Below are 27,917 nucleotides of genomic sequence, written 5' to 3'. Positions count from 1 at the left end.
ATTTACACAGTTTTTGAAGTAGGCTATACTGCTATGATTTGGGATTTTGGACTGCCAGAACTAGTCTCTGAAATACCCTGTCACCATGTCCCTTTAACAAAACCATTATAAGTAGGAGCTTCACATTAGGTACTCACTCATTAATTACACGAGTCAGTATAAAGTGTTCATCCGAAGCCATTTTATCCAGTCTGCTCATGATTAAAGACAGAGGACAGGAGTGACTGACTGACATATAAATACTCTCAGAACAAAGACATATATCAATACTCACAGAACGAGACAATGAACATAAATTTACCAATGTTACATTTAATGTCCTGAATACTCCACGACATCTACAGCATAATTAAAACAAAGATACTTGCTTGCATAGCTTTGTCGATGACTACTCAGTCATGTACACACACACACACACACACACACACACACACACACCACACAAACACACCTTTCCTTGCCAAACATATCTTGCCTGTTTAATGACATATCTAGCCCAGTGCCCAAACCATACAACAGATGGTAGAAATTTCAAGACACCGTATTAAAAATATTCAAAATGCCCTCAACAGGCAGCCCACAGATAATAAATATTGGATGGTGCAGTGCCAATCCTCCAGCAACAGACATGACAAGTACAGTTAGTACAAACATCCAATACTGAAATCATGAGGTGCATCCAATGTTGAGAATCTGATAAACTGAGCACAGGACTTTAATGAGTTTTTTTTTTGGGGGGGGGGGGGGGGTGAAATTACAGAAAAAAAACCTTGGTGTGTAAAGCCAAGACCAAAAAATGCAGGTCATCAGGAACAGAGACCTGGGGGTTCACAAACACAAATCTTTTGAAGGTGGCAGGCCAAGTCTGTTCAAAAAGCACACAGGATCCTGGGCTTTATAAACAGAGGCATAGAGGGCAAAAGCAAGGAAGTCATGCTAAACCGCTATATAAAATCACTGGTTAGGTCTCAGCTGGAGTACCATGTCCTACTTTGGGCACCACACTTTAGGAAGGATGTCAAGGCTTCGGAGAAGGTACAGAGGCGATTCCAGGCCACACCACACTCCACCTCCTGGGATTCGAATGGCACCCGCCAGTCAACATTCCCAAAAGGAATCACTGCTCAGTCTTACTGGACTGAATGAGCCCACAGACTATCTACAGTTTGTTCCCCAAGTGGAAAACGCTACACTCAGCTCCCTTTTTAAAACGGAGCAGTCGGAGATGGGTGCCGATTGTACGCCTCACAAGTACTATTGCTCCTCAATTTCCTCTTTCAGCATGCTCCAAAAAGGATTTGATTGGGTTCCTGTGGTCTTGAGTGAGCATAGAATGGTGAGCACTTTGGTGCTGTGGATTCACATCCCTAATGCACCTCATGTAGCATTGCACAGGCTCAACCCACTTCAGAAGATGAGAGTTTCATCCCACGGATCGGGGGCAGGCTGGAGCCAAGGTCTCCGAAATGAAAGGACAATACTGTGATCCAGCAAATACACTCACCCGTTCTACTAGAACTACACTGCTCCCTCAGAGTTATCCAAAGGCATATCATCCATCCTGGAGAGTAGGCTCTCTGACCATGCGACTGGGGCTGTGGATCCCATAGAACCCCCACCAAATACTACACTGCGTAACCATACCAAACAGAATATTCTCAGTCGATAAATAGTACTCAACAGTAAGCTACCAAAAGGGGGGTAACCTAACCGATTGATACAAGGTACATTACACTCCTGTACAGCACACATTCTGATGTAACATGCAATGTCTTATTGTAGTACTACTGCAAGATCTCAATTCCAACCTTGATTATACTAGTTTGTGCAGCACCTGCTTGTGTGGACATTGGTCAAAATGAACTGGGGAGCCAAGTGGGTTTCAATCTGTAATTGGGCCTCTGGTGACTTGTTAATCGACTGTGCCAACAGGCGCTTGATAATTGAACCAGGACCAAAGCCCTGAATACACTGGTACAAATCACGTTTCAGGCACATTGTTGTTTCAAGATGCCACTGTAAAGTCCGCAAGTCTGCACTCACTAACTGCCTGTATTATGTCTCTTATTTCAACCAACTGGGTCAACCGTGTGTAAAGGAATTTTTTTTTTATCCGGCACGGACAGGACCGACGTGGTGCCGGTTCATCAAAAATTCCGGATAACCGAACACTACAGTAAAAGATAGGGAGAGCTGACAGCTCCGTATAAAGCAACAAACCCTGTTGCTTAGCAACAAGTGTAGAACAATGGCCACAAGTTCCAAGCGTCTCTGTAGCTTAGCAACAGCTGCAGCCACACCCTTGCACAGCAACAGACGGAGGAAGGCAAATACAATACGAAGTAAAACCTACTCCTGAATTTTGCCGGTTAACCGAGATTTCCGGTTATTTAGGTGCCGGTAAATCGAAAGTTTCCTGTATTTGTACTCAATCTTTTTTCTACTGAACTATGTCAAATATGTTTCAAATGCACAACATCTCTCAACGTTTCAACCTTATAAATCATTGCGTTACTTCATTTCTTCCAAACCCATTCAGGTATCTTGTACCACAGTCCAACCCGATCTATTGCATGTAGTACATCTATTAAAAAAATAATTGAGTATAACTACTCTGGGTGAAGCAAAGTGGTATCACAATATGCATGAGTCACAATCTCCCAGTAAAAATAAAGCATATGGATCAGCAGATTTATTCAGTAACAAAGCCAGACTCGACGTTGTTTTCTATTACTCCATCAAAACACTACCGGGAAGACAGTAATGAGCCTGCGATTGGCCACACTGGCCTTGGGTTAGGAAGAGGCAGAACTGGCAAGGGATCCTGCTCTTGACCACGATCCTCTGCTGCAAGGGTGCGTGCAAGCGTGGAAGGGTTTGGGTTCAACTGCAACACCTGTGCAGTCAAACAGTCTGCCAACACTGGCGGTCAAGGCTCACACATGAACGACTTGGGTGAGGTATCGAAAGATGATGGACACTCAGAGTCAATGGCTTCAGGAGAGGAGGAGGAGAGGGGAACAATAAAACATTCAAATATATACAGGAGAATGAATATTGCAAGTGCATCGTATTTTCTATTAAAACAAAACTCACCCAACAGATTTTGTCTTCTGCATTTAAAAAATACCACTCCTCTCATCGCACGATATGAAATTCGTCCAACACAGCTAGCCAGCTCACAATGGCAGAAATGTCCCCCCAGTGATAGACAAGAAAGCTCACTAATAAGTAGATTTTTCATTCCAATGCAACAAGAATGGGTGAGTACATTGTCTCTAATGCAACCATGGCAAATTGGATGACCTTACAAGAATGGTTGAAATTCAGTCTCAGTATATGACATCTGAACCACCAATTCTCTATCACGTTATATAACACAGCTAACTTCTGTTCTCCAACATACTCCTCTCCAAACACAGCAGCAAAAAAAAAAGGGGAGGAAACGGGAAAATAGAGGTAGGTGCATAATGGGAATCAAATGTTTAGGCCGAGCGGCACAGGCACTTTATTCAAACCCACAAGTCAAGGTTTATTTTCAGTGAAGGGATTAAAATGAGATCAGCTGTCGGACAAAAAGCAGAAGGGGGAAAAAAGCTATTTTAAGGCGAGAGGGAAAAAAAATACAAACATCAAAACTTGGCACGAAAATTACTTTGGGGATCGTAAATGTTGTGTTGTCAAAATAATCAGGTACCTTGTTTTCCCCCACCCCCAACAGTTGCTAGAAGGGAACAGACCCTCAGTACTGTGCAGCCTGTGTTCGGCCTCAGTTACTGGATGATGCTAATTGTATATGTGAAATGCATCAGCAGGTCTCTAACTAAGGGAACGAGCACTACAGCCACGAGGCTCCATGCAACACCCGCTCATATTAAATCGGGATGGTCAACTGATCACAACAGAAACAAAGTCAAACCTCAAAACATGACCCTGAACTCAAAACACAATCGCACCCAGCACTAGAGGACACAGAAGCAATGGTATGTAACAGTTCAGATTTATTCTATTCCCCAACCCAAACTGAAATAATGTCCTCTCGTTGGCCTTGCATCAAGACCCAAACAATTTCCAGCCGGTCCTTCTCTCCCGAGATTCAGCAGTCCCTTCCGCACTCTTCAAAGCCAAAAAGCTGTGGCAGTCTTATTGTGGCGAATAGATGGAAGGAATAAGCAAGCAGATAGCAATTATTTTGGTCCTTTTCCCCTCCCCCGCTCATTACTTCTGTTCCTTGGTGGGGGCGTAGTACAGCTCAAGAGGCTTGCTGACCTTCCAATATTTCTCATTCACCAATTCCAGCGTCAGTGATCCATTCAGTGTCTGCACAAAAATTCAAAAAAAGATATAATTAAACAAAGACACTTCCCATCGAGAAGCTTTCCCAGGAATAACATGGCAGTTTGTTTAAATAGACTGCTTATTGTGGCAGTGAATCAAAACAGCACAGTAAGGCCCGAGGTCCGTTCTGTGCTGAGTTAGCAAATCTCACCTAGGGTGCTACAATTAACCCGAGGCTGGGGGCTGGAGAAGAGAATCATTGTGCCAAATCTCACCCTATTGCCAAGTACATCTCAGTGCATCTGGTCAAGATCAGGATCCTGCTCTGTTCTGATGCAACAACTTGCATTTATATAGCGCCTTTAACGTAGCAAAACATTCCAAGGAGTTTCACAGGAATGCAATCAAACAATAAGAGACACCGATCCACATAAGGAGATGGGCGAGAAGAGGTATGTTTTAAGGAGCATCTTAAAAGGAGAGAGGAGTAGAGATTTAGGGAGGGAATTCCAGAGCTTAGGGCCTAGACGGCTGAAGGCACAGCTGCTAATGGTAGAGCGATGAAAATCAGGAATGCACAGGAGGCCAGAACTGGAGGAATGCAGAAATCGCACAGGGTTGTAGGGCTGGAAGAGGTTACAGAGATGGGGAGGGACGAGGCCATTGAGGGATTTGAACACAAGGATGAGAATTTTTTTTTTTTTTTTTTTTTTTTTTTTTTATAAAGTGATCTTTTAAGTCATCTGCCAAATTCACCACATCACTGAAGAACAGCCACTTGGGAAAAGCAGCAGAGGCCAATAAGCACCTTTTGAAGAGTGGAGGGAGCAGAGAAAGAGGAAAGAAAATTGAACAAAAAAAGGCAGCTGTGCAGCATGCATGCGTTATGACCCTGTCCCTACTGAGGGTGCTGCGCGTGACACACATACATGGTCATCGCCATGTCAAATACAATGCTGTTCCCTGGATGCGTTGGTGCCGACAACCATGTGAACACCGTTACTTCTCTCTCCGACAGGAGGGGCAGAATACACATCATTGTAGCAAATCCTCTCATTTATTAATTGGGAAACCTCGGAGAAAGGCCAAGGCCCACAGTGCAGGACAACACCAAGGTAGAAAAAAAAGAGAAGACAAGATAAACAAAGTAGTGGTGGCGAAGTGAAGACTGTAGAAGGGAAGGGTGAGGTTAGGTAAGGAACAGCAGTTTTGAGGGCCAGGGAAAGAACAAGTGAAGAGTAGGACACAGCATGATGAAAGGCCATTTCTGCAGTGATGATACAGGAAGGAGGAAAGACATACATGTCGACAAAAGTGGAACTCAAGAGGAACAGAAAGATCAGAGAAAGATGAAAGAACCTTTCAACTGAGTTGCGTAGAACAGGTCAAAACAAGGAGAGTTTACCTACCGTAAACTGGCCCCCCGAGGTAGTGATGTAGATCGTGTACTGCTTCTCACTGACTTCCTCCAGAGTGACGGCGTTGTTCCCAATGCTTTTCTGCTGTTCCTCCAAGGCAATCCTCAATGCCAGGTACTTGGACAAATGGTCCACAGTGGCATTTGCAGTGGTCTTCACATATCTGAGCCATCAGAACACATCATGGTTTCAGAATTAGGTAGGAAGGGGAAAAAGAAATGCAAAAATAAAACTCATAAGCCATTTTCTTCTAAGACTTTAGGGCGCTCAGTATTTCATTTGATATATGGCAGAGTAACTAGGAGATAACTTGAAAATGCTAAACTTGACTAATTTGTGACTCTTAAGTTGGCCCTCAACCAACATCACAAAAAACAGTTATGACCTGGCCATTTACCTCACTGTTGCTTGCGGGAGCTTGCTGTGTGCAAATTGGTTACAGCATTTGCTACAATACAATAGCGACTACACTTCAAAAGAGTACTTGATTGGCTGTAAAGTGCTTTGGGATGTCCTGAGGTTGTGAAAAGTGCTATATAAATGCAAGTCTTTCTTTCAAGCTGCCATTTTGAAAGAGTGCATGCCGGAGAAGGAGGGCGGAGGCCTATAATCTAAATGGGGATCAAGATAAAAAGTGGTGGCTGGTGGCGGAGATTTGCACACTGCTTAATCACATGGTGCAAAATCAGATACCCACCATATTATACTATGAAGTATTTTTGCTACACATTTTAAAAACCACGAGCAATTGGGCAAGAAGGGGCAATAAAATTATAATTCCACCATGCAGACATTGGAATGAGTCAGTCCATTTTTCAGCCATGTTTCCATATTCATTCCCCTCTAACTGCTCCCAGCATGCAGCTCAGATTTCCCCCTTCTCCCCATACAATCTGATTGATCAGCAGCAGAGATGTAAGAGTGACTTCCCTAATGGGAACAAACATTTTTTTTTTTTTTTTTTTTAAAACAAGAACCACCTGCCCCAATATACAGATCAGTTGTAGAAATCAAACAAGTCAGAAAACAGGCACAATGGAACGGCGAGTTCTACCATGCCAAGAAAAATAATCCTGGTCAAATTTCACCCCACATTCCACTGCAATGAACTATCCCAAAGGCACAATGGGACTTTTTACAAGGACCAAGGAGCTTCCAACGTCGCAGTAACATAGTGGGGAAACTGGATTGATGGAAGAAACCCAACTCATTGGTAGCTCTCTAGCTGTGGAGTCAGGCAGCTATGGGTTCAAGCTCCACTCCAGGACATGATCGCAGTTCAGAGGTGCCGTCTTTCGGGACGAGACATTAAAAAGTAAGGGAAACGTAAAAGATCCCATGGCTCATTGGAGATGATCAGGGAGCTCTCCTGGTGCCTAGGCCAACATTCGCCCCCCACCCCACCCCCCCTTTCTCGTATCCATCTTGTTCACCAGCAAGGTTACACCAGCTAAAATGACATTCATGCTTCCTCATCCTCCTTAATGTGAGAAAAGCATCCCAAGACCTTATGAAGTAGCTTCACCTACAGCAAGAGTATGCACAATGATCATTTTTACTGATATAACACAGCCAGGTTGGAAACAGCAGGATGCATCTGAGTCGGGACCAAAGCCATCACATTGGCACATTAGGTCCAAAACAACCTGGAGACTGCTCGGATACTTTACAAACACGGGAGTTTTAACACTTTAACTTTGAATCTTATCTGCAAAGGCCACTCCCCATACCTGGTTTGTGAATATTCATCTTTTTCCACCAACACTGGATGAGGTCTGAAGACCAGCTCAATTTCACTGCAGGAGTCCACCCCAACATCTGGGCTTCCGGCCCCCTCCCGCGAGTTATCGAGATCGGGACAGGAGTCATCCGAAGCTTTGGAGCGCTTGCGGCTTGGACCAGCCTCCTGGTTGCTGTGCGTGGACACGTTGCTGACGTGAGAGCGGCTGTCGCAGTTGTCCTCCCCGCCACTGAAAGTGGTATTGTCTGATTCGTGCTGTGCCTTCCTTACTCGCTGAGCTCTACGAAGAGGAAATGGGAGGGGGTGGTGGGAGGGGGTGAGCATGTTTAAAATGTATCGGTGCCTCCAGCGACATAAAGAGGGTGGATACAGCCATCTGGCACCCACCAGAACAGTGCTCTAAAATCCTACAATAAAGCATCTGCATTATCTGCTCGAAGTAACCCGGTAAAGGTCCCACAGTTGCCGTCAGTAAATTGACTTGTGCAGTGTAGAACGGAGTCATACTGTCCAGAAAAACTCTGGGTTTGACCAATTAGCTTATCTCAGCCAGGATAGTAGAGGCACTACAGCTGGCTTCTGTGCCTCTGGGCTAGGCAGAAGAGAAACACAGCCAAGGGCTTCCACATCTGATTACTATTCAGCAACTCCAGCTGGAAAACACACACAGCCAGACACTGGCTAAAGATCAACAGGATTTAATAATCCCACTAACCCTGACTGTCAAGTGAGGTCGGTCACTTGACCGAGATACTGGAGGGTAGCAAGAGTCACCTGTCTTCAAGAGAGGTGGGGAAATTAACACTGTAGGTCCTATGTCACCAAAAAAACTACGGATGTGAAATTACACGGTGTGATACTAGCGCACAAGCACTTAGTGTGTCAGAAATCCCCTTCTATTTTTACAAACGTGTTAACGTGTTTAAAATAAGGATTAGCGCCTCCACTGAAATAGCAGACACAGGAATTTCAGACCACCACATAAGCATTCTTACACAATTACCCCAGGATGGAATTTCAAGGCTCTAGTGTCATTATAAACCACAACAGAAACATGAACACTGGCTGCAAAATATCTCCTAAACAAGATACCATTCAGTGACTAGGATAATCATTTGAGTTTGGAGCTATTTTCTGAAGCAGTACATACCCTCTCTCAAAATACTGGCTTGTGTAATTCAATCTTCTATATTGCAAACTGTCCTGTTTACCGATCCATCTCCTCACATCTACTTGCAAACTTTGTTTTAATATCCTTCAAACAGTGAAGCGCTTAAATTTTTCAGATTCCAACCCGAGCCTCCAGCACTTTCATATCCCAGTGAGTTTTTTTTACCCTTCCTGCAAACATCGTGCTTTTCACAACTCTCTCCTTAACAGAATGACTCTTGGCTTCTTCCATTTACCATTTGAACGTCCTGGAATACAATGCCCCTCTTTTGCCCCAGCAGCAACAACTTGCATTTATATAGCACTTTTAGCGTAGTAAAACGTCCAAAGCCGCTTCACACCGGAGCGTATTTGAACAAAATTTGACACCGAGCCACATAAGGAGATATTAGGACAGGTGATCAAAAGCTTGGGTCAAAGAGGTAGGTTTTATCTTAAAGAAGGAGAGAGAGGTAGAGAGGCGGAGAGGTTTCAAGAAAGAAATCCAGAGCTCAGGGCCGAGGCAGCTGAAGGCACAGCCACCATTGCTGGGGCAATGGAAATAGGGGGTGCACAAAAGGCCTGAATTGGCAGGCGCAGAGATCTGGGAGGGTTGTAGGCAATGTTCCCTCTGATTTTTTTTTCTGGTGCGCAGTCCCTTTAAGTTTGCTGCGCGGCCACGCATGCGTGGGATTTTTTTCCAGCAGCAGCTGGCGAGCGGCCTGCGTGGGACCTTCGATTGGTGCGTGGCCGCACACCTTGGGGGAACATTGGTCGTAGGGCTGGAGGAGGTTGCAGAGAGATGGAGGGACAAGGCCATGGAGGGATTGAACACAAGGATGAGGATTTTAAATCTGGCATGTTGCCAATGTAGGTCAGCGAGCACAGGGGCGATGGGTGAACGGGACTTGGTGCGAGTTAGGATACGAGCTGCAGAGTTTTGGATGAGCTCAAGTTTATGGAGGGTGGTTGGTAGGAGGCCGGCCAGGAAAGCGTTAGAATAGGCGAGTTTGGAGGTAACAAAAGCATGGATGAGGGTTTCAGCAGCAGATAGGCTAAGGCAGGTGTGGCGAAGGGCAATATTACAGAGGTGGAAGTAGGCGGTCTTGGATGACGGCGAGGATATGGGGACAGGAGCTCAGCTCAGCGTCAAATTTGATGCCGAGGTTGAAAACAGTCTGGTTCAGCCTTAGGCGGTGGCCAGGGAGAGGGATGGAGTCAGTGGCTAGAGAATGGAGATTGTGGCCACTGCCTTCGGTCTTCCGAAAAGTTAAGTGGAGGAAAATTCTGCTCATCCAATACTGGATGTCTGACAAGCAGCTTTACTAATCAGGCAGTGGAGGGTTCAAGAAAGTTGGTGGTGAGGTAGAGCTGGGTGTCGTTTGCATACATGTGGAACCTGACGTTGCCTTTGCGGATGATGTCGCGGAGGGGCAGCACGTAGATGGGAAATAAGAGGCGGCCAAGGATAGATCCTTGAGGGACACCAGAGGTAACGATGCAGGACCAGGAAGAGAAGCCATTGCAGAAGATTCTCTGGCCATGACTGGACAGATAGCAATGGAGCCAAGCTGGACGAGAGAGGTGTGTTGGAGGAGGATGGTGTGGTCAACCATGTCAAAGGCTGCAGACAGGTCGACAAAGATGAGGATGGATAATTTACCACGGTCAGTCACATGAGATGTCGTTGTGGCTTTGATAAGGGCTGTTTTAGTGCTGTGGCAGGGGCAGAAAACTGAATGGACAGGTTCAAACATGGAGTTGTGGGACAGATAAACACCGGCATTCAGGGCAAGTCGGTCTTACCTGTGCATTGCCTGCATTTTCAGTCCCTCCTCAATGCTGCTGCTGAGGGCCTGTTGGTTATGGAGCCTACTCAATCGTGCCAGCACACGGTCTTGATGTGCCTCGTACTCATCCCTGCTCGGATAGATCTTACAGATCAGCGCATCAAAATTTGGATCTGGTCGGAGCGATCGCTTAGAAACCAGCTTCTTTCGACACGTGGGGCATTCTTTGTTCCTAAAAGAAATGGTAGCCAAAAATATTCTCTCGTTAGTTCAGCAGATAACCACACACCAGGGACACAGCATTAGAGCAGGTCTTAGTCTGAATTCTTCAGTTAAGAACAAGTGATATAGGCCAGCCTGGAAGAGCAGCGCTTTAGCTACAGCAGAGATCCCAGGCTAAGGTGGTCCCTTAACAAAAAGCAGAATACAATTAAAGAGACAAAAAAAAATATACCAGGAACTAGTCACCTGCTCACCCATTCAGTTATGTGTTGGGTTCATAATCGCAGGAGAACCTAAAATGGCGGAAGGGGACGAAGTCACTTGAAAATAAATATGGACAGAGAAAAATAAATGTTTAAACATATGTAGGTCAGGAAGCTACAGTGCAGTGTGTTAGGCACTAGCCTTTCACCTGGATCCCAATCCAGACAAGACTATGAAGTGAAACGACCCAACACAAAATGAGTTTTGTCAAGTCTCAATTTTGGTTCTTAGTGGGAATGGGTCCATAACGCAAACCTGCCAATCTCACTCAGAGATTGCAGGATGGCTAGTGTAGGAAATGGCATAATCGCAGAGTGTTGCTGTAAGGAGTCCCCATCTGTGGTTGAGGCAGAGGCTCGTTACTGGGACAGCGTTGGGGATGATTTACACTACAATTCATCACCCTGTACATGACCCAAGAGCACTTGATGCAGACACCACACACAGGATCAGGTACGGCTGTGACATCTTCCACTGTGAAATAGTCCTCCGACACTCACTGGCCGGGCTCACATGTGGAAAACTGCCAACTGGGCGAGGTTCCACGCGTTAGTGCATTCAGGACAGCAGGGAGAAAAATTTAAATTGAGAAAATGGAGAATGGAAAGTGCTCCACTCCCCAGCAACAACACCCCTGATCTAGAGTACCAAATTCACAAAATTAAACTTTGTAAAAGGTCAGAGCACAGCATGCTCTACGTGAAACTTAATGGAAGATTCTGAAAGCAGCAGCAACACAGCTGTGGGCTATATTGCATCTGAAACAGGACAGAAGTATTTCTCTTAAAAAAAAAAAAAACTATTTTTCTTGGATACAATCACAACTACTCATGGGCTACTTTGAAAAATGCTGCACTGTAGAGTACGGAGAAGTGGGGTCTGTGCTTGCAATTCGCCCACACAGTGAGCTCCTTTGGGACAGCTGCCAAGTGGAAGCCAGTTAGAGACAGAAAAAACTACGGAACCAAAAGTTCTATATTTAAGGCGGCCCTGTCACTTGGTGCGTGGAAACTGAAAAACAAAATAGGTTTTAAACAGCAGCTTCTTGCCTCCTTTTCCTGAACAACAAGAAAAAGACACGACAGCACCAAATCCTAACCCGATCGACATTGCAGAGTCAGGCAGGCCAGAATGGAAGCCTAGAGTAACAGGAAGCAGCAAGCCTTCCCCGGGATACCAATGGTTCCCAAGACCATGTTATGAGTGCCATGCTAATCTTCTGTACCGTTCCAATTTTAGATGTGCTGTCGAAGCAAGGAAGATAGCAACAGATTTCAGGAGGACATAGAAAGACTTGTGAAATGGGCAGACACCATTGTTCCCTTTATGATTTGGAATGCACCGCCCGAAAAGTTAGTGGAAGCAGGTCGAAAAGTAACTTTCAAAAAGGGAACTGGATAAATACTTGGAAGGGGAGAAAATTGCAGGGCTGTAGGGAAAGAGCAGGGGGGAGCAGGACTAATTCGATAGATCTTTCAAAGAGCCGGCACAGGCACAATGGGTCGAATGGCCTCCCCCTGTGCTGTATGATTCTGGTAGCACCATGATGAAGGGACACAGGACCAGTAGGTACACAGTCATTTTAAAAAAGGAGCACCTATTTTTAAGAAAGTGTGGGTGAAACTTGTGTTTTAAATGCAATCTCACCCCATTCCCGAGGTGGTGGCACGAGAGCCTGAGAGTGCAATAATAAATCATGTACTGCTGTCTCTCCAGCTGTCCTGCAGCAAGCAAAGCCCACGGTGTTGGAGGTACACAGGAGCACCTTAAATGAAACCCCTCCAGGAGGAAAGAGAACGCAATATACTTTGGATCAAGATAACTTGAATATAAAGCCTATTATCAACTCTTTGAAATGGGAACTCAATCTCTAGAAAGCTGCCACTATCACACCACACAGCTATCAGATATCACGCCAGCGCAGTCACACCCGGAGTACAGCCTTTGGTTAACTACTTGGAAAGTTAGTCAGCTCTGAAGGAAAGTGCTATATTCAGGGTCATAGATTTGCTTTGAGTTACTGGCGCACTGACACAAGAGGTGCCATGATTTTCCAAGTGTCTGAACCAGTTTCTTGCCTGATCTCTACTTGCTTAGAAATTGCCCATTTTCTCTCTTCTTCCCGCCCCCACTCGTACAGGCACCAGCAGCCATCTGGTGTCTCTCTCAAAGGGCAATTCTTCACATGAGGCTAGTGAGTGTTGGCAGGCTATTTTCACTGTCGAGGTATCATAGCACAGTCTAATCCTGTCCTCACTGAATGTCCGCACACGCTAACTTTCCAGCAAGTGTCACTCAATAGCAATCTGCACAGGAGCCCTAGCTGATTTTTCCTCTCTCGTCCAGAGACCAATTCTACAGGTATAAATGTTAAAACTTCTCTCTTCAGGTGGACATGAAAAGGATCCCATAGCATTATTTGATCAAGTGCAGGGAGTTCGCCCATTGCCCTAATTAACCATTACCCTTCAGCCAACATCAAAGCAGATTAACTGGTCATTTACCTCATTTCTGTCCCCAAGACCTTGCAATGCACAAAATGGCTGCTGCAGATGCCTACATAACAATAGTGACTATGCTTTAAAAGTATTTAGCTGTAAAGCGCTTTGGGTTATCTTTAGGATGTAAGCAACAATAATTGCTGTAGTAGCTGATCCCGATCCCTGGATGGCGCTGTAACTCCTATTGGAATACACAGCAGACGATTACAGTCTGAACCGCTGGGATTCAGCAACGCCTCAAAGCGACTTGCTGCAGCATGAGAATGCAGATTCTCAGGAAGTCTGATTAGAAGCAGTATATAATGATAATAAAAACAGCTTGTTGCTTTATGGTATAACTAGATATCGAACAGTACACACTTACAGGCGTGACTAGTAGCACGGAACCACAGAGGGCTCAGACCCGAAATCTGTAACACCCCATGGGTTAGCAGCTGACTAATCCCTATTCATTGAACACCTGGCACACTTGGTTGGAAAACAGGACTCAGACCCTCTGCAGGCATCTGACAAAGGTGCACCTGACCACTAAGCTACCAGAGCTTATATACATTAATCTCACACTCGCCCATGTGTGTACAAGTAGTAATAAATCCAAAGCTGACAGCGCCCAACTATCCCCTACCCGCTGCGGAGTGCGGTGACGATACAGTCCGAGCAGAAGCGGTGTAAACACTCCTTCGTCGTCATGGTGTTCTTTAACATGTCCAGGCAGATGGGGCACATCAGCTCGCTGTGCAAGCTCCGGGGCGACACCGCGATCTCCGTCCCATCCATAATTGCCTCCTGAAAGGAAAGACAAGAGGGTCACTGTAACAGGAGGCCAACCTTCTGCCATCATTATATCTGCAAACAAAGACAACAGGTGTGTCAGGGAAATTATTGGAACTTGGGTCCACGTGGCTGTAATTTTGTCTGTAGAGTTTTACCAAAGGCCACTGATCGATCAAAGCTCACCCCAAGTAATAAATGCACTCCAGCGCCCAGGCATGAAAGCTATTATTTTTAAAGTTGTTCTTTGGACTTGGGCAACAGTGGCAAGGCTGTATATACTGACCCCTAGTTGCCCTGGGAAAGTAGTGGTGGGCTACTACAATTGAGTGACTTGCTGGATCACTTCAGAGGGTAACCACGCAGCATGGACTCGTCATGTGTAGACCAGACCAGGTCAGTGATCCAGCAGGGTTTTGATCATTTCATAGCCATTTTTCTGCAGTTAGCCAATAAATTACCAGATTTATTGAATGAAATTTCACAACTTGCCACGACCTCTGGATTGCTAGCTCAGTAACATAACCGCTACACTACCGAGATCTATAGCCTCCTGCAGACCCATCTGAGGGGCAGCGAGAATATGGTTTTAAATTTCAAAGTGCCAACGTTTGTTAGACACTGCTTCCACCAACTTGTAGTTTTGCAAGCTTAATTTTGAACCTTGCAGTCCCGACTAAGGTAATAAAAATGATGGGATCAGCTTTCAAGGGCCGCAAGACTCCTGTGACAAAGTTACAGCCTTAACCTAAAGTAAGAGCAGAAAGTGGTGGAAATGCACAGGTCAGTCAGTGGTTCAAAGAGAAAGACAAGTTAACACTTCAGAACGGAGATGAAGAGTCACATCCAGATCAGTAGCCTACCTCCCTCTTTCAAATGCTGATTAACTTGCCGTGCAATTCCACCACTTTGCTTTTACTTCAGATTACCAGCGTCCGCGTAAACCTTACATTGATATATAAATACTTGGGTGGGAAGCAGATTGTATATTTGGGAAGAAGTTGTAAAGGTGTACAAACAAGGGGGCCAGCCAGTAGATCATTAATAAGCTATTAAGGGGAAAGTAGAACAATTACTGAATCAAATAATTTTACAGCACAGAGACTATTGCACATGCGGAGGCACCCAAGGAACAACCCACTTAGTCCCATTCCACCACCCTTTCAAATCTTTCTCATTCAAATATTTGCCCGCATCCCTTTTAAAAGTTATTGTAGCTTCGGATAGGACATTACATGTCACAAGAACCCTCTACATAAACAAACTTCGCCGTACCTCTCTTTTGTTCTTATGATCATCTTGCATTTATGCCCAGTCACCAATTCATTGAAATAGTCTTTCACAATTTACCTGATCAAAATCCTTCTCAGCATCTCGTAACCTTCCCTGTTATAGTGCCTAATCTCTCCTCCTAACTAAAGCTTCTCATCTCTGGTACTGTCTCAGTAAATCTCTTCTGTACCCACTCCATGGTCTTGATATCCTTCCTAGAGTAGAGTGCCCAAAACAGGAAACAATATTCCCACTGCAGCCTAGCCAACTATCGGTATTACTCCTGCTTTTACACTCTTATGCTCCTATTTATAAAACCTATGATTCCATATACATTTTTCGTTAAAACTTTATTAACTTATCACTGTGCACCTGAATCCCTAACTCTCTATGCTCTTCCAACTCCTTTTAAAGTTTGACCATTTTGTAGGTTTTCTTTCCTTATTCTTCCTCCCAAAATGCACCCAATTTCCTCTGCATTAAATTTCATCCAACATCCGCCAAATCTACCAGCCCCTCTGTACCCTCCTGAAGTTTCTTAGTTCTCTGTAGGTTAGCCACCCTCCCTTTTTTGCGCTGTCCGCAAGTTTTGATATTGGTCCAACCACCCATACCCTTCAGTTAGTCTAATACTAACCCCCCAAGGGACACCTTTATTTACATCCCTCCAGGCCAAAAGATGTCCATTAGCCGCTAGTCTTTTCCTGTCCTGTAGCCAACTTCCCATCCATGCTGCCACACTCCTTTAATACTACATGTATCAATCTTAGAGATATTTCCAGTGCAGCACTATCAAATGCCTTTTGAAAATCCAACTGCCACAATATTTCCTTTTTCAATACACTCAGTTAACTCCTCAAAGAACTGTATTAAATGTACCAAACATGACTGGCCTTTTACAAATCCATTCTGGCTGCTCATAACCGGCCCATCTCTTGCTGATGAATTCTATCCATACTATGCTCTCGAGTTACCTACTGCCGATGTTAGGCAGACTGATCTACAGTTACCCAGTAATCCCTTTCTCCCAGCTTGAACACCAGTGTGATACCGGCAACTTTCCAGTCCAATGGCACAGCTTCCCTATCCAAGGATGTTTGAAAGATTGTGGTCAAAGCTTCTCCAAATTCTTGTAACATTTTAGGTTGCATGCTGTCAGGGCCTCCTAGTGCCTGTTCCACTTTGAGTTCAACAATATTTTTCTGTATCACTTTATTACCTACAGTTATCTTTTCTAATTACTCGGTTTCCTCCATTTGTCACACTCATCTTTGAAAACTGAGGTAAGTACTCTTTTGAGGAGATTTTCTGCTCGTTCTGCAATAGAAGCTCTGATAAATACTGCCATCCCTCCTTTATTTCCTATTCTATCCATCAAACATTATGTAACCAGGAATATTTAGCTCCCAGTCCTACCCTGACTAGCGCCGGGTCTTTGGTAACCCGCCCCTACAATACGAATTACTCTCTGCCAGGACACTGTCCCAGGTGGCCGTGCATCCTGTGCTTAAGGGACTAGCTAGGGTAACCAACAAAAAACAAATTGTTGCCAAAGGGGATTTCCCTTGTGTAGCTCACTATACATGTCCTCTAATGTGCTCACAGATCAAAAAAGAACTCTGTAACCACCCCCCCCCCCCCTCACTTTCCCAGGTACCTCCCCACAGCTGCCTGGAAAGAAAGGACCATTAACACTTCAGAATGGACTTCACACCAGCCTTATCTGTAAAATAATTGGCAACTCTTGTTGTTGGGTGTGCACATTTTGTTTCTACAAGTAACAATTTAAATGTTACAGATCATTTTTGGCCAGAAATTTGATCTGCCCTAAAATTTTAAGGGTCATGAAAGAAAAATAAGGTTAACAAAGAGAGACTATACAGTGCGGACTGACTGGCTGGCCGGCCTGCCTTCATGGTGATGAATAAAACTTCTCTTAGGGTGAGGCTTTCAGTTACACAATTCAGCCCAAAAAAAAAAGTCGCTCAGAGTACAAAAGCCAGGAAGTTATGCTAAGCCTTTATAAATCACTGGTTCGGCCCCAGCTGCAGTATTGTGGCCAATTCTGGACACCACACTTTAGGAAGGATGTGAAGGCCTGGGAGAGGGAGCAGAGATTTACTGGAATGGTAGCAGGGATGAGGAACTTCAGTTATGTGGAGAGACTGGAGAAGCTGGGATTGTTCTCCTTCGAGCAGAGAAGATTACGGGGGGGATTTAATAGAGGTGGTCCAAATTAGGAAGGGTTTTGATAGATTTAATAAGGAAAACTGCTTCCACTGACAGGAAGGTCGGTAACCAGAGGGCATACAAGATAATTGGCAAAAGAACCAGGAGAGATGAGGAGAATCTTTTTACGCTGCGAGTTATGATCTGGAACGCACTGCCTGAAAGGGTGGCGAGAGCAGATTCAATAGTAACTTTCAAAAGGGAATGGGATCAATACTGGAAAAGGAAAAATGTACAGGGCTATGGGGAAAGAGCTGCAGAGTGGGACTAATTGGATGGCTCTTTCAAAAAGCCAACACAGGCTCGGTGGGCCAAATGGCCGCCTTCTATGCCGTACTCCAGTAGTCCTCCTACGATTCTATAGGAAGTAGCCTCCATCACCAAAGGCCTGGCAGCCTCCACCTCAATGTAATCTCCCCATCCCCCCCCCACGGAGGGAGCAAGACTGATCGGATGGTAATTTTTTTGTTGTTGCAGCATTCAAATGAGTTGCAGATGCAGAGTCCTCAAGTACACATACACAAGCTGAATGTACCCCTGCCAATAGCAGTGCAGTTTTAATTTCCCAAAATACAACCTGCTGCTTATTAATGGATTCCACAGAAGTTACAACAATCGTACAACCTTATACTTTATTCTCAAAACAATAAATAGTTCGAGACAAGAAAATAAAAAAAAGGGGAAAAACTGCAAATGCTGGAAATGCACAACTCAGTCAGCACCTGCAAAGAGAAAAAACACGTCATGATATTTTGGTTGGGTACCTTTGCTCAGACTGAGGGTTGATCAGACTAGCCTGAAACATTATAGTCTGTTTCTTCTCTTTACAGATGCTGACTGACCTTGTGTGTGGTTCCAGCATTTTCTGTTTTTATTTTAAGACAGAAAACCAACACGATTCCACCTCCAAAAACACAGCAGGAGAACGCCCCTAGCTGTGCAGTGCCTCTCGGGAAATGGCAGGGTTGCAAGTTCAGCCATGCAATGCACCATCGCAACTGGGCCATTCAGACAGGGTGGGACGGCAAGTGGGGGAAGGGGAATAGTTAAGAGGGCGAGTCAGGTGCGCAGACTTTTGCCAAATCTCCCAGCCAGGTAGAATGGTGCCAAGAGGACTGGCACCGCACTGAACTCTCTCTCAAATCAAGGAAAGGTGTGTTTGGAGATCAGGAAAGAAGGTACAAGAGGAACGAGTAAAAAAGTTATAAAATGGGAGAGAAAATATAACAACTGCTTATTTGTAAGAAGCACTGAGCTGGGGACCACTGTATAGCAGGTCAGCCCCTGTTGTGATAAAAATACCTAGCAGCTCTCAGAATGGCGAAAAAAATAATTGCCAAATTTCATACAGTGTATTCAACTTAAAATTGATTTTTTTTTATTTTTAAAAAAAAGCAAACATATGCAATTTAAAAATCTGGATTTTACAGCAACTCAAACATTGTAAAGTTTAAAAAAAAAAAAAATTTGAATATTTCTCATGCAGACATGCAAGATATTCACAAAGGGATATTCCCTCTGCTCCACACGTACCTGCGGGGTCCTGTGCAGTTCGTAGAGGCTGAGCTGCCCGGTTTTACTCACCTGTGGGGTCCGGTGCAGTTCATAGAGGCTGAGCTCCCAGGTTTTACTGGGGTTCTGAGTATTCACTGGTGCTGCCATAGTTTGTTTTGTTTTATTTTAAATGAATGACTGATGGCTTCTGCACGCCGTTCTTAGCTGGGAGGAACAATAGGCAAAAAAAAAGATAGCATTAATCAAAAAAATTAAAAAGATCAATTATTATTATAAAATATAGGTAAGACATAAGCAATGGAGTAAAAATGGGCACTCAGTGAGCTGGTCCTCTACCCTTCCCTAAAACTAACTGCACAGCCTGCAATACAACAAACATTCCCCAACTCAGACAGGTGAACAGTCACAGGCAAACACCTTTTCGAAGATAAAATCTTGTGAACCTTCTAACTCAGTCCTCAAAGGCAATCAAGTGAAAACAAAGCTCAAACTCTCCCACGAGCTCAATTGGCACATGCCTAGTGGAGAAACAAGCCATAGATACATGGAAGATCCCACGTTCTCGCCCACCCCCATCCACTCTGTGCAAGACTGGATATTCTTAACCAGGAACAGCTGTAAGAAGTCACACAACACCAGGTTATAGTCCAACAGTTTTATTTGAAATCACAAGCTTTCGGAGCGCTGCTCCTTCGTCAGGTGAAGTGGAGAGATGCATAAAGACACAGCTTATATAGTCAGAGAATAATGCCAGATGTTTACAGGTAATCTTTCTAACTGCCATTTATCACACCTCGGCAGTGAGATAATCACAGCAATCAAAGGTGTGAATGGTGTCCAAACAGGTTAGTCAGGAAAACATTACATCAAAGAACAACGAGGTGAGGTCACAAGGGGTCAAATGTTGCAGATGCTGGGGTCTGTATGAAAAACAAAAAACATTTTTTTTGCTGGAAATCACAGCAGGTCCGGCTGCATCTGTGTAGAGAGAACAAGCCAACGACGACTCGAATCTGGATGGCCCTACGTCAGGTGGGATTACATGTAGCGTGACATGAACCCGGTTGAGGCCGTCCTCATGAGTGCGGAACTTGGCTATCAGTTTCTGCGCGAAGATTTTGCGTTGTCGTGTGTCTCGAAGGCCGCCTTGGAGAATGCTTACCCGAAGATCGGAGGCTGCACAGGACCTCCAACCAACGCTATACACCAGACATTTTCTTCCTATAGACCCACGGCGAAGAATCACTGAAAAGACTACACGATAACATCAACAAGTTCCATCCCACCATCAAACTCACCATGGACTACTCCTCAGAACCGGTTTCATTCTTGGACACATGAATCTCCATCAAAGACGGACACCTCAGCACTTCACTCTACCGCAAGCCTACGGACAACCTCAGGATGCTCCACTTCTCCAGCTTCCACCCGAACCACGTTAAAGAAGCCATCCCCTATGGACAAGCTCTGCGAATACACAGGATCTGCTCAGAGGAGGAGGAACGCGATGGACACCTGCAGACGCTGAAAGACGCCCTCGTAAGAACGGGATATGACGCTCGACTCGTCGATCGACAGTTCAGACGGGCCACAGCAAAAAAAATCGCATAGACCTCCTCAGAAGACAAACACGGGACACAACCAATGGAGTACCCTTCGTCGTCCAGTACTTCCCCGGAGCGGAGAAACTACGCCATGTTCTTCGCAGCCTTCAACAGGTCATCGACGACGAACACCTCGCTAAGGCCATCCCCACGCCTCTACTACTCGCCTTCAAACAGCCGCCTAACCTCAAACAGACCATCGTTCGCAGCAAATTACCCAGCTTTCAGGAGAACAGCGACCACGACACCACACAACCCTGCCACGGCAACCTCTGCAAGACATGCCAGATCATCAACACAGACACCATCATCACACGTGAGGACACCACCCACCAGGTACATGGTACATACTCATGTGACTTGGCCAACGTTGTCTACCTCATATGTTGCAGGAAAGGATGCCCCGGAGCATGGTACATCGGCGAGATCATACAGACACTGAGACAACAGATGAACGGACACCGCGCAACAATCACCAGGCAGGAGTGTTCCCTCCCAGTCGGGGAACACTTCAGCAGTCAAGGACATTCAGCCTCCGATCTTCGGGTAAGCATTCTCCAAGGCGGCCTTCGAGACACACGACAACGCAAAATCGTAGAGCAGAAACTGATAGCCAAGTTCCGCACTCATGAGGACGGCCTCAACCGGGATCTTGGGTTCATGTCACGCTACATGTAACCCATCCAGACTCGAGTCATCGTTGGCTTGTTCTCTACACAGATGCAGCCGGACCTGCTGTGATTTCCAGCAAAAAAATGTTTTTTGTCTGTTTTTTGTTTTTCATACAGACCCTAGCATCTGCAACATTTGACCCCTTGTGACCCCACCTCACTGTTCTTTGATGTAATGTTTTCCTGACTGACCTGTTTGGACACCATTCACACCTTTGATTGCTGTGATTATCTCTCTGCCGAGGTGTGATAAATGGCAGTTAGAAAGATTACCTGTAAACATCTGGCATTATTCTCTGACTATATAAGCTGTGTCTTTATGCATCTCTCCACTTCACCTGACGAAGGAGCAGCGCTCCGAAAGCTTGTGATTTCAAATAAAACTGTTGGACTATAACCTGGTGTTGTGTGACTTCTTACATTTGTCCACCCCAGACCAACACCAGCATCTCCACACCACAGGATCAGCTGTAGAAGTGTTACAGTTGCCATCAGTGCCCCAGGCTATAGAGGGGTAAAATTAATCCTGATCGTCATCCAGTAGTCCCTGCTACAAAAGTGCATACATGTCAGTGAACATAGCTGAAGACAGGGTCGGAATCCTCTAATTTGTCTCCTCCTCTACCCCCCCACCCCAATGCAGTCCGAATGATACTCTTGTCTAGCCTCACTGAAGAATAATGGCCAATTCAGCGAGCTATAGCATGAAGTCCAGCACCTATGGAACCATAAATCAGCATGGGTTAGCAGCAGCAAAAGAGACGCCACTGGAGAGTGAAAAAAATGGATAGAATTCTCGAGGTCCCAGACGCAGCTGTTGGCTTATTTTGAAAATCGTGAATATACGGTCTGTGATTTTCCAACCATTAAATGGCAATGGAGAGTTGGTGGCATGGGGATTCAGAAAATTCTGCGCGGTATCTCAATGGCAGGATTCCCTAAAAATGTAATTTAAAAACTCAAAACATGGCAATACACCATACACATTATTCAACCCTGACCAATTGCATCAGCCATGCTGAGGGAAAATTCTGGGAATATAAACAAATTTGTAATCTGCTCTTAGCAACAAGAAACCAGTCTAATATTAGAATTCCTCAGTGAAAATACTCCCAACAGGAACTACATCGGATTTTATTAGTTTAATCTTACAAGCAGCTCCCCTATTCTACCAGAAGTCTATCTCTGTGCTCCTCATACAGATCCTCTGTTCCATCACCTGTACTCTTCAGCTTCCCTCAGATCTTCTTGCACACATATCCTGCAAGATCTTTTTTCTGTACTTCCCCAATTCTGTCAGATCAGTTTATGTTAGTCTCTTCCCCTCCCATATAGACTTTCTACTATTCTATTCTATTCAGGACTAACTCCTGCCCTTCTTGAATTGTTGCTGCTGCTAATGTCACTAATAGGCAAATAATTAGCAAGTGCCAATGCAGTCAGGGAGTCCTCCACTGGATCTTAATTTAACTCCTTGTGCTGTTCAGGTCAGAGAATATCAGTGCAGGGGATGTTAGGTACCAATAGCCCTAATATTTGTGATAACAGTGGTTGCAGCCAATGAAACAGCTGTGGAGACCAGAGGAACTGGAGTGGTTGTGGCAGATACACATTTACTGACCACCCTACATTTGTGCATGCAAATGAAAATATCAGGGTCAGTGGGCGACACAATAACTGGGGCCTGTTGGCTCTATTGGAAGGAAGCAACATTAAGAAGGCATAGAAAAGATTTGGTATAAAGACAGCCACCACTGTCAGCTGTGGTCTGCATGGTACAGCAGCATACGCTGTTCAGCCAATAGAAGCAGCAGCCTGCTGCAATGGCAATAGTATGGTATGGTATGCCTCAAGATTAAAAAGAGCGAAGCAGTCACCCTGAAGGCATCCCATAGAAGGAGGAGTCAACCGTCCTAAAATGAATGAGCTAAAAGCTCTAGGAACCTGCAACGTGAAATAGCTGAGCTTTTAGCGTATATATGGCAAACAAACTTAAGAACTGAAGGAGGCCAGGTAATCTCCTTTCCTGTGTACCCTGTGCACAAACCAGGACCAAAGAGAACCATATTCCAAGATAATTAGACCAAGCAGAAAAAGTTACTAAATATTTACCAGGCATAATCTGTGTGCCATAATTTGCATTATAGTGATCTTGCCATCATTCTACTTTGTGCAGGCCAAGGCCACACATAATGCTCAAATACAGGCGATGGCTGTTACAATGTGAAATCACCACGCCCCTTACAACAGTGCGTGCTCGATTTTAATAGGCCGTGATACGCACTGGTCTCTTTCTGTACTCCTCTTATAGATACCTTATTACAAGATCTTTCCCTCTTTGCTACCCACACAGATCACAAGTTCCATCAAATCCCATTCTTTGTCCTCTCAACAGATTCTCTACTCTACCAGATCCCACGACACTTCCTGCAGAAATCCCTTTTCTATCAGATCTCCCTCTTTACAGATGTCCAGTCTGATATAATTGAATCTTTGTACTTCCTGTACAGTTCTATCAGATCTCACTATACTCCCCATACAGATTCCTTCAAAACAGATCACTCTGTACTGCTTCTATAGATCTTTCTGCACTTCCCCTACACATCCCCTCTGCTATACAATCTCTCTCTATTCCCTGTAGATATCTCTATATTCCTCATTCTATCAGATCTCTTTGTACTCCATGTTTAAAATGTTTCTTTCAGCTCTCTCAGTAATGATTCCTTCTCAAAATCAGCATCCTGCAAATACAGGTCCCTTCTTGGAGCAACTGTGCTCCTTGTACTGATTCTGTTTTCCGAGATCTGTAGTCTCTGTAGATATTCCTATTCTAGCAGATCTCTGTTCTCCCCATACAATACCCATTCGCCTCAAATTTATCTCTTAATATTACTATATTTCCACATTTGTATGTACATTTAACAATTGCTGCTGTTTCTCTGTCAGATAGGGCAAGCTCCCTAATTTTATTAGTGAATAATGAACTGTAAACCAATATTTTACTGTCCACAATACAGGCTTAGGAAAGCAAGAAGCCCATTCGACCCATTGAGCCTGATCTCACATTTTGTTAGCCATGGCTAAATTATGAGCAGGTTGCATTCCCTGGAATTTAGAAGATTAAGGGGTGATTTGATCGACGTTTAAGATATTGAGGGAGAGATACTATTTCCGCTGGTTGGGGAGTCTAGGACTAGGGGGCTTAGTCTAAAAATCAGAGCCAAGCCTTTCAGGAGTGAGGTTAGGAAATACTTCTACACACAAAGGGTGGTAGACGTTTGGAACGCTCTTCCGCAAATGACAGTCGATTCTCGTCCAATTGTTAACAAAAATCTATCATTCTCAGATTTTAACTTAACTAAAAGGTATCAAGGGATATGGAGCAAAAGTGGGTAAGCAGAGTTAAGTCACAGATCAGCCATGATCTCTGAATGGCGGAACAGGCTCGAGGGGCTTAATGGCCTACTCCTGTTCCTATGGCAGCTCTATCTTTTTAATTCATTTCTCTTGCCTTTTTTCCATGCCCATTAATATTGTAACTTCCAACACCTACCTCCCTTTGCAATATCTCAATTAACTTTGCATCTCTGACCTTCTGGGCCAGTGCATTCTAGATTCACAACCCTTTGCTTTAAATGGAGCACCTGCTACTAGACCCAAATAATAAAATGTTTATTTCCCACAACATCCACCCTGTGGTTTCTCTGAACAAGTCTGCCAATTAATACCAAACTATGGACAGTTTTCAGCTGTATGCTTATGACCACTAGGATTTGGAATCAACTGCCCAGACTTATTTCATACAAGGCCCTTAATGCCAGTTAACTTTCTGCCCATCAATCGGGGCGAGGCACATCCGAGGAACAGTGTCTAACGCATTTTACCAGTCTACTTTAGTGAATTTTCTACTTTTTACCCAAGTTAGCTGCTGCTTGGTTGTAAAGCCCTATCCGTGTCCTTCCCACCCACATTTCTAGTTGCATTATACACATTGTACTATTGTGATGGCACTAAAATTTCAGTAAAAAAAAAATGGCAAGTGAGAGAAATTTTCAGTTAAACAGGCATTTTTTAAACATTTCCACAAGGATTCCAATTCAAGTACAATTCTGGGTGCATGAAATCGTTATATTTAAGACCACACAAACTGTGAAAAACACTCAGCAATTTACCTGGAGCGATCATTTTGAGCTAAATAACACCAACATAAAGTAAAGTACCGATGATTCCAGGTCTGTCAGTGACACAAAACTGAAGTATAGGCTGAAAGATTATCGCTTCCCAATACCAAAACACTCATTAAGCCCAGTGACACTGTATATTCTATCTATTTGCTGGATCCCAATTACCAGTACCAATCTGGTTATTCAGTTCTTTCTGCATTTCTAGTTGTATTACAGAATGCACAGTTCCTACTTTTTGTTTCGCTTGAAACACATTTAGTTTCCAGCCTCCCCTCCCCCCAAGGCTTTCTATTCTAGTTTCTAGTCTGTATTTTCACATCTATATTGCGCGCCGAGGTTGTTGAGTAACTCAGGTTCAATAGATGCTCAGACTTCCTCTCGCCTCCCGCAACTCCATAGATACCCTTCAATTCATCTGCATTGCAGAAAATTATCTGCACTTTGATATATACACACTTATCTATCATTATCCAATGTGCTGGCACATTTTGCACCATACAGAACAAACGATGGGTATTAAGGTGCTTCTTTCCAGGGTGCGGTGGGTCAAAAGTAGCCCCTGAAACTACAGTTAACTTGTATACACCTCACAGCTTCAGCAAACGGCTAGGTCTTCATACAATTACACGTAAACAGGCTATTCATTCCAACTAATTCGTGTTGCTGTTTATCCTCCAGTAGTCCTAATCCCATGTGCCTGTCTTGTTCCTATATCTCCTTATCCCTGTCAATCACTGATCCAACCTATTCTTAAATGTTGACACAATCTCTGCTTCAATTCTACAACCTCACCACCCGCTGTGTCAAAAAAATGTTTCTCCTGCTGTGTTAAAGCTATTGCATTTAATGTTGTATCAATGTCCCCTCATTACAGACCCCCTCAGTCACTGTAAACAGTCTGTTTCTATATACGTACACTCTCGCACCCCATCGGAATTTTAAACTACTGTCAGAGCACGCCTTAATATCCCTGTTCTAACAAAAAAAATCAGACGTAAAAGATCCCATGGCCACTATTTTGAAGAAGAGCAGGGAAGTTTATATTTATCCCTCAATCATCGCTAAAAACAGATGATCTGGTCATTATCACATTGCTGCTTGTGGGAGCTTGCTGTGCGCAAATTGCCTGCCGCGTTTCCTACATTACAACAATGACTTCACTTCAAAAAAGTACTTCATTGGCTTTAAAGCACTTTAGGATGTCCGGTGGTCATGAAAGGCGCTATACAAATGCAAGCCTTTCTTTTCTTTATGTTTACACAGGATCGCTCCCGCACACGGCGATTCAAACAGTGTGCGCGCGCACACACACACACACCCCACTGTTACATGTTCAAGCGGCGCAGGCGCGCTCTACCCTCCCCTTCATATCAGCTGTGGCTCAGTGGGTAGTACCCTCATCTGATTCAGAAGATTGCGGGTTCAAGCCCCCTCTAGGAACTTGAGCACCAAAATCTAGCCTGACACTCTGGTGCAGCGCTGAGAGGAGTGCTGCACTGTCGGAGGTGCCATCTTTCAGATGAGACGTTAAAACTGAGGTCGATTATCAGCCATGATCTTATTGAATGGCGGAGCAGGCTCGAGGGGCCGAATGGCCTACTCCTATCTTCTATGTTTCACAAGCACTGGCCCCAGGTACAAGGGGGGGGGCGGAGAGGGAGAAAAGAGAGAAATTTAACGTCCCATCCGAAAGACGGCACCTCCGGCAGTGCAGCAGCAGCAGCATCAGCCGCCCATTCACAGTAGCGGCGGATCACGGCCGGACAGCAATTGGCGCACCATTGTAACCTGGTCAAACCGCGCAGGCGCACTCGCCCCCCCACCTCCACATGCCCGCCTCAATCAAGACTCGGCGAGCGCGCGCGCACCATTGTTACCTGTTCGGGCGGCGCACGCGGGCTGCCTCGCTGCCCCTCCCGCGCGCACGCACACACACTGACGCACGCACTCGCATGGACGCGCACGCAGCGTCGGCAGCTCGAGCTGGTTACCTGCCCTCAGGTTGCTGGGCCCCAGGCTCGCTCGCTCTCTCCCCTCCCTCACCTTTATCCTTCCAAACCCCGTTGTTCTTTGTATTTATTTTTATATATTATCTCACGCGTGGTGCCGCCCGGTTTAATCGTTCGTTACTCCACTCCTCCCCCACTTCCCTTCGTCATCTCACCTCGGTTTTATTCTGTGCGTGTTTTTCCCCCCCCTTTGCTCGGCTTTATTATTTTTTTCCTCTCTCTCTCTCTCTCCCTCTCGCACAGCCACAACAACGACAAACCGTCCCCGAACAACGTCATTTCCACTTCCGGCCCAGGCT

General features: G+C 44.9%; 1 protein-coding gene across 4 annotated transcripts; it reads right to left on the bottom strand.

Annotated features, from left to right (window-relative positions):
* Window positions 1-296: 296 nt before the first annotated feature.
* LOC147095690 (E3 ubiquitin-protein ligase RING2-A-like) lies at window positions 297-27,882 on the bottom strand. 4 transcript variants are annotated; one of them, XM_085974736.1, is made up of 7 exons: window positions 27,774-27,882; window positions 19,169-19,354; window positions 13,989-14,149; window positions 10,393-10,608; window positions 7,427-7,717; window positions 5,688-5,859; window positions 297-4,320 (listed from the first exon to the last, which is right to left on the bottom strand). In XM_085974736.1, the coding sequence occupies exons 2-7, from the start codon at window positions 19,295-19,297 to the stop codon at window positions 4,219-4,221; spliced, it is 1,071 nt and encodes a 356-aa protein (XP_085830862.1). In that variant the 5' UTR covers window positions 19,298-19,354; window positions 27,774-27,882; the 3' UTR covers window positions 297-4,218. The 4 variants fall into 4 exon arrangements, with proteins under 4 accessions (XP_085830862.1, XP_085830864.1, XP_085830863.1 ...); XM_085974738.1 differs by having other exon boundaries at window positions 19,220-19,354; XM_085974737.1 differs by lacking the exon at window positions 27,774-27,882 and adding an exon at window positions 27,487-27,510.
* Between the last annotated feature and the right edge of the window lie 35 nt (window positions 27,883-27,917).

This window comes from Somniosus microcephalus, unplaced genomic scaffold, assembly GCF_052327205.1.
Source record: "Somniosus microcephalus isolate GS21.2 unplaced genomic scaffold, FLI_Smic_1.0 unresolved_chr1, whole genome shotgun sequence".
In the NCBI taxonomy this organism is placed as follows: Eukaryota; Metazoa; Chordata; class Chondrichthyes; order Squaliformes; family Somniosidae; genus Somniosus; species Somniosus microcephalus.
Note: the sequence above shows the minus strand (reverse complement) of the source record. Positions and strands in the feature narration are given on the sequence as shown.

Coding starts and splice junctions, on each gene's coding strand:
- LOC147095690 (XM_085974736.1), bottom strand. CDS start 19,297: ATGGCAGCACCAGTGAATACTCAGAACCCCAGTAAAACCTGGGAGCTC. Junction 7,718..10,392: donor AAAATGCAGGCAATGCACAG/GTAAGACCGACT, acceptor TCCTCTTCGTAG/AGCTCAGCGAGTAAGGAAGG. Junction 4,321..5,687: donor CCTCGGGGGGCCAGTTTACG/GTAGGTAAACTC, acceptor ATTTTTGTGCAG/ACACTGAATGGATCACTGAC.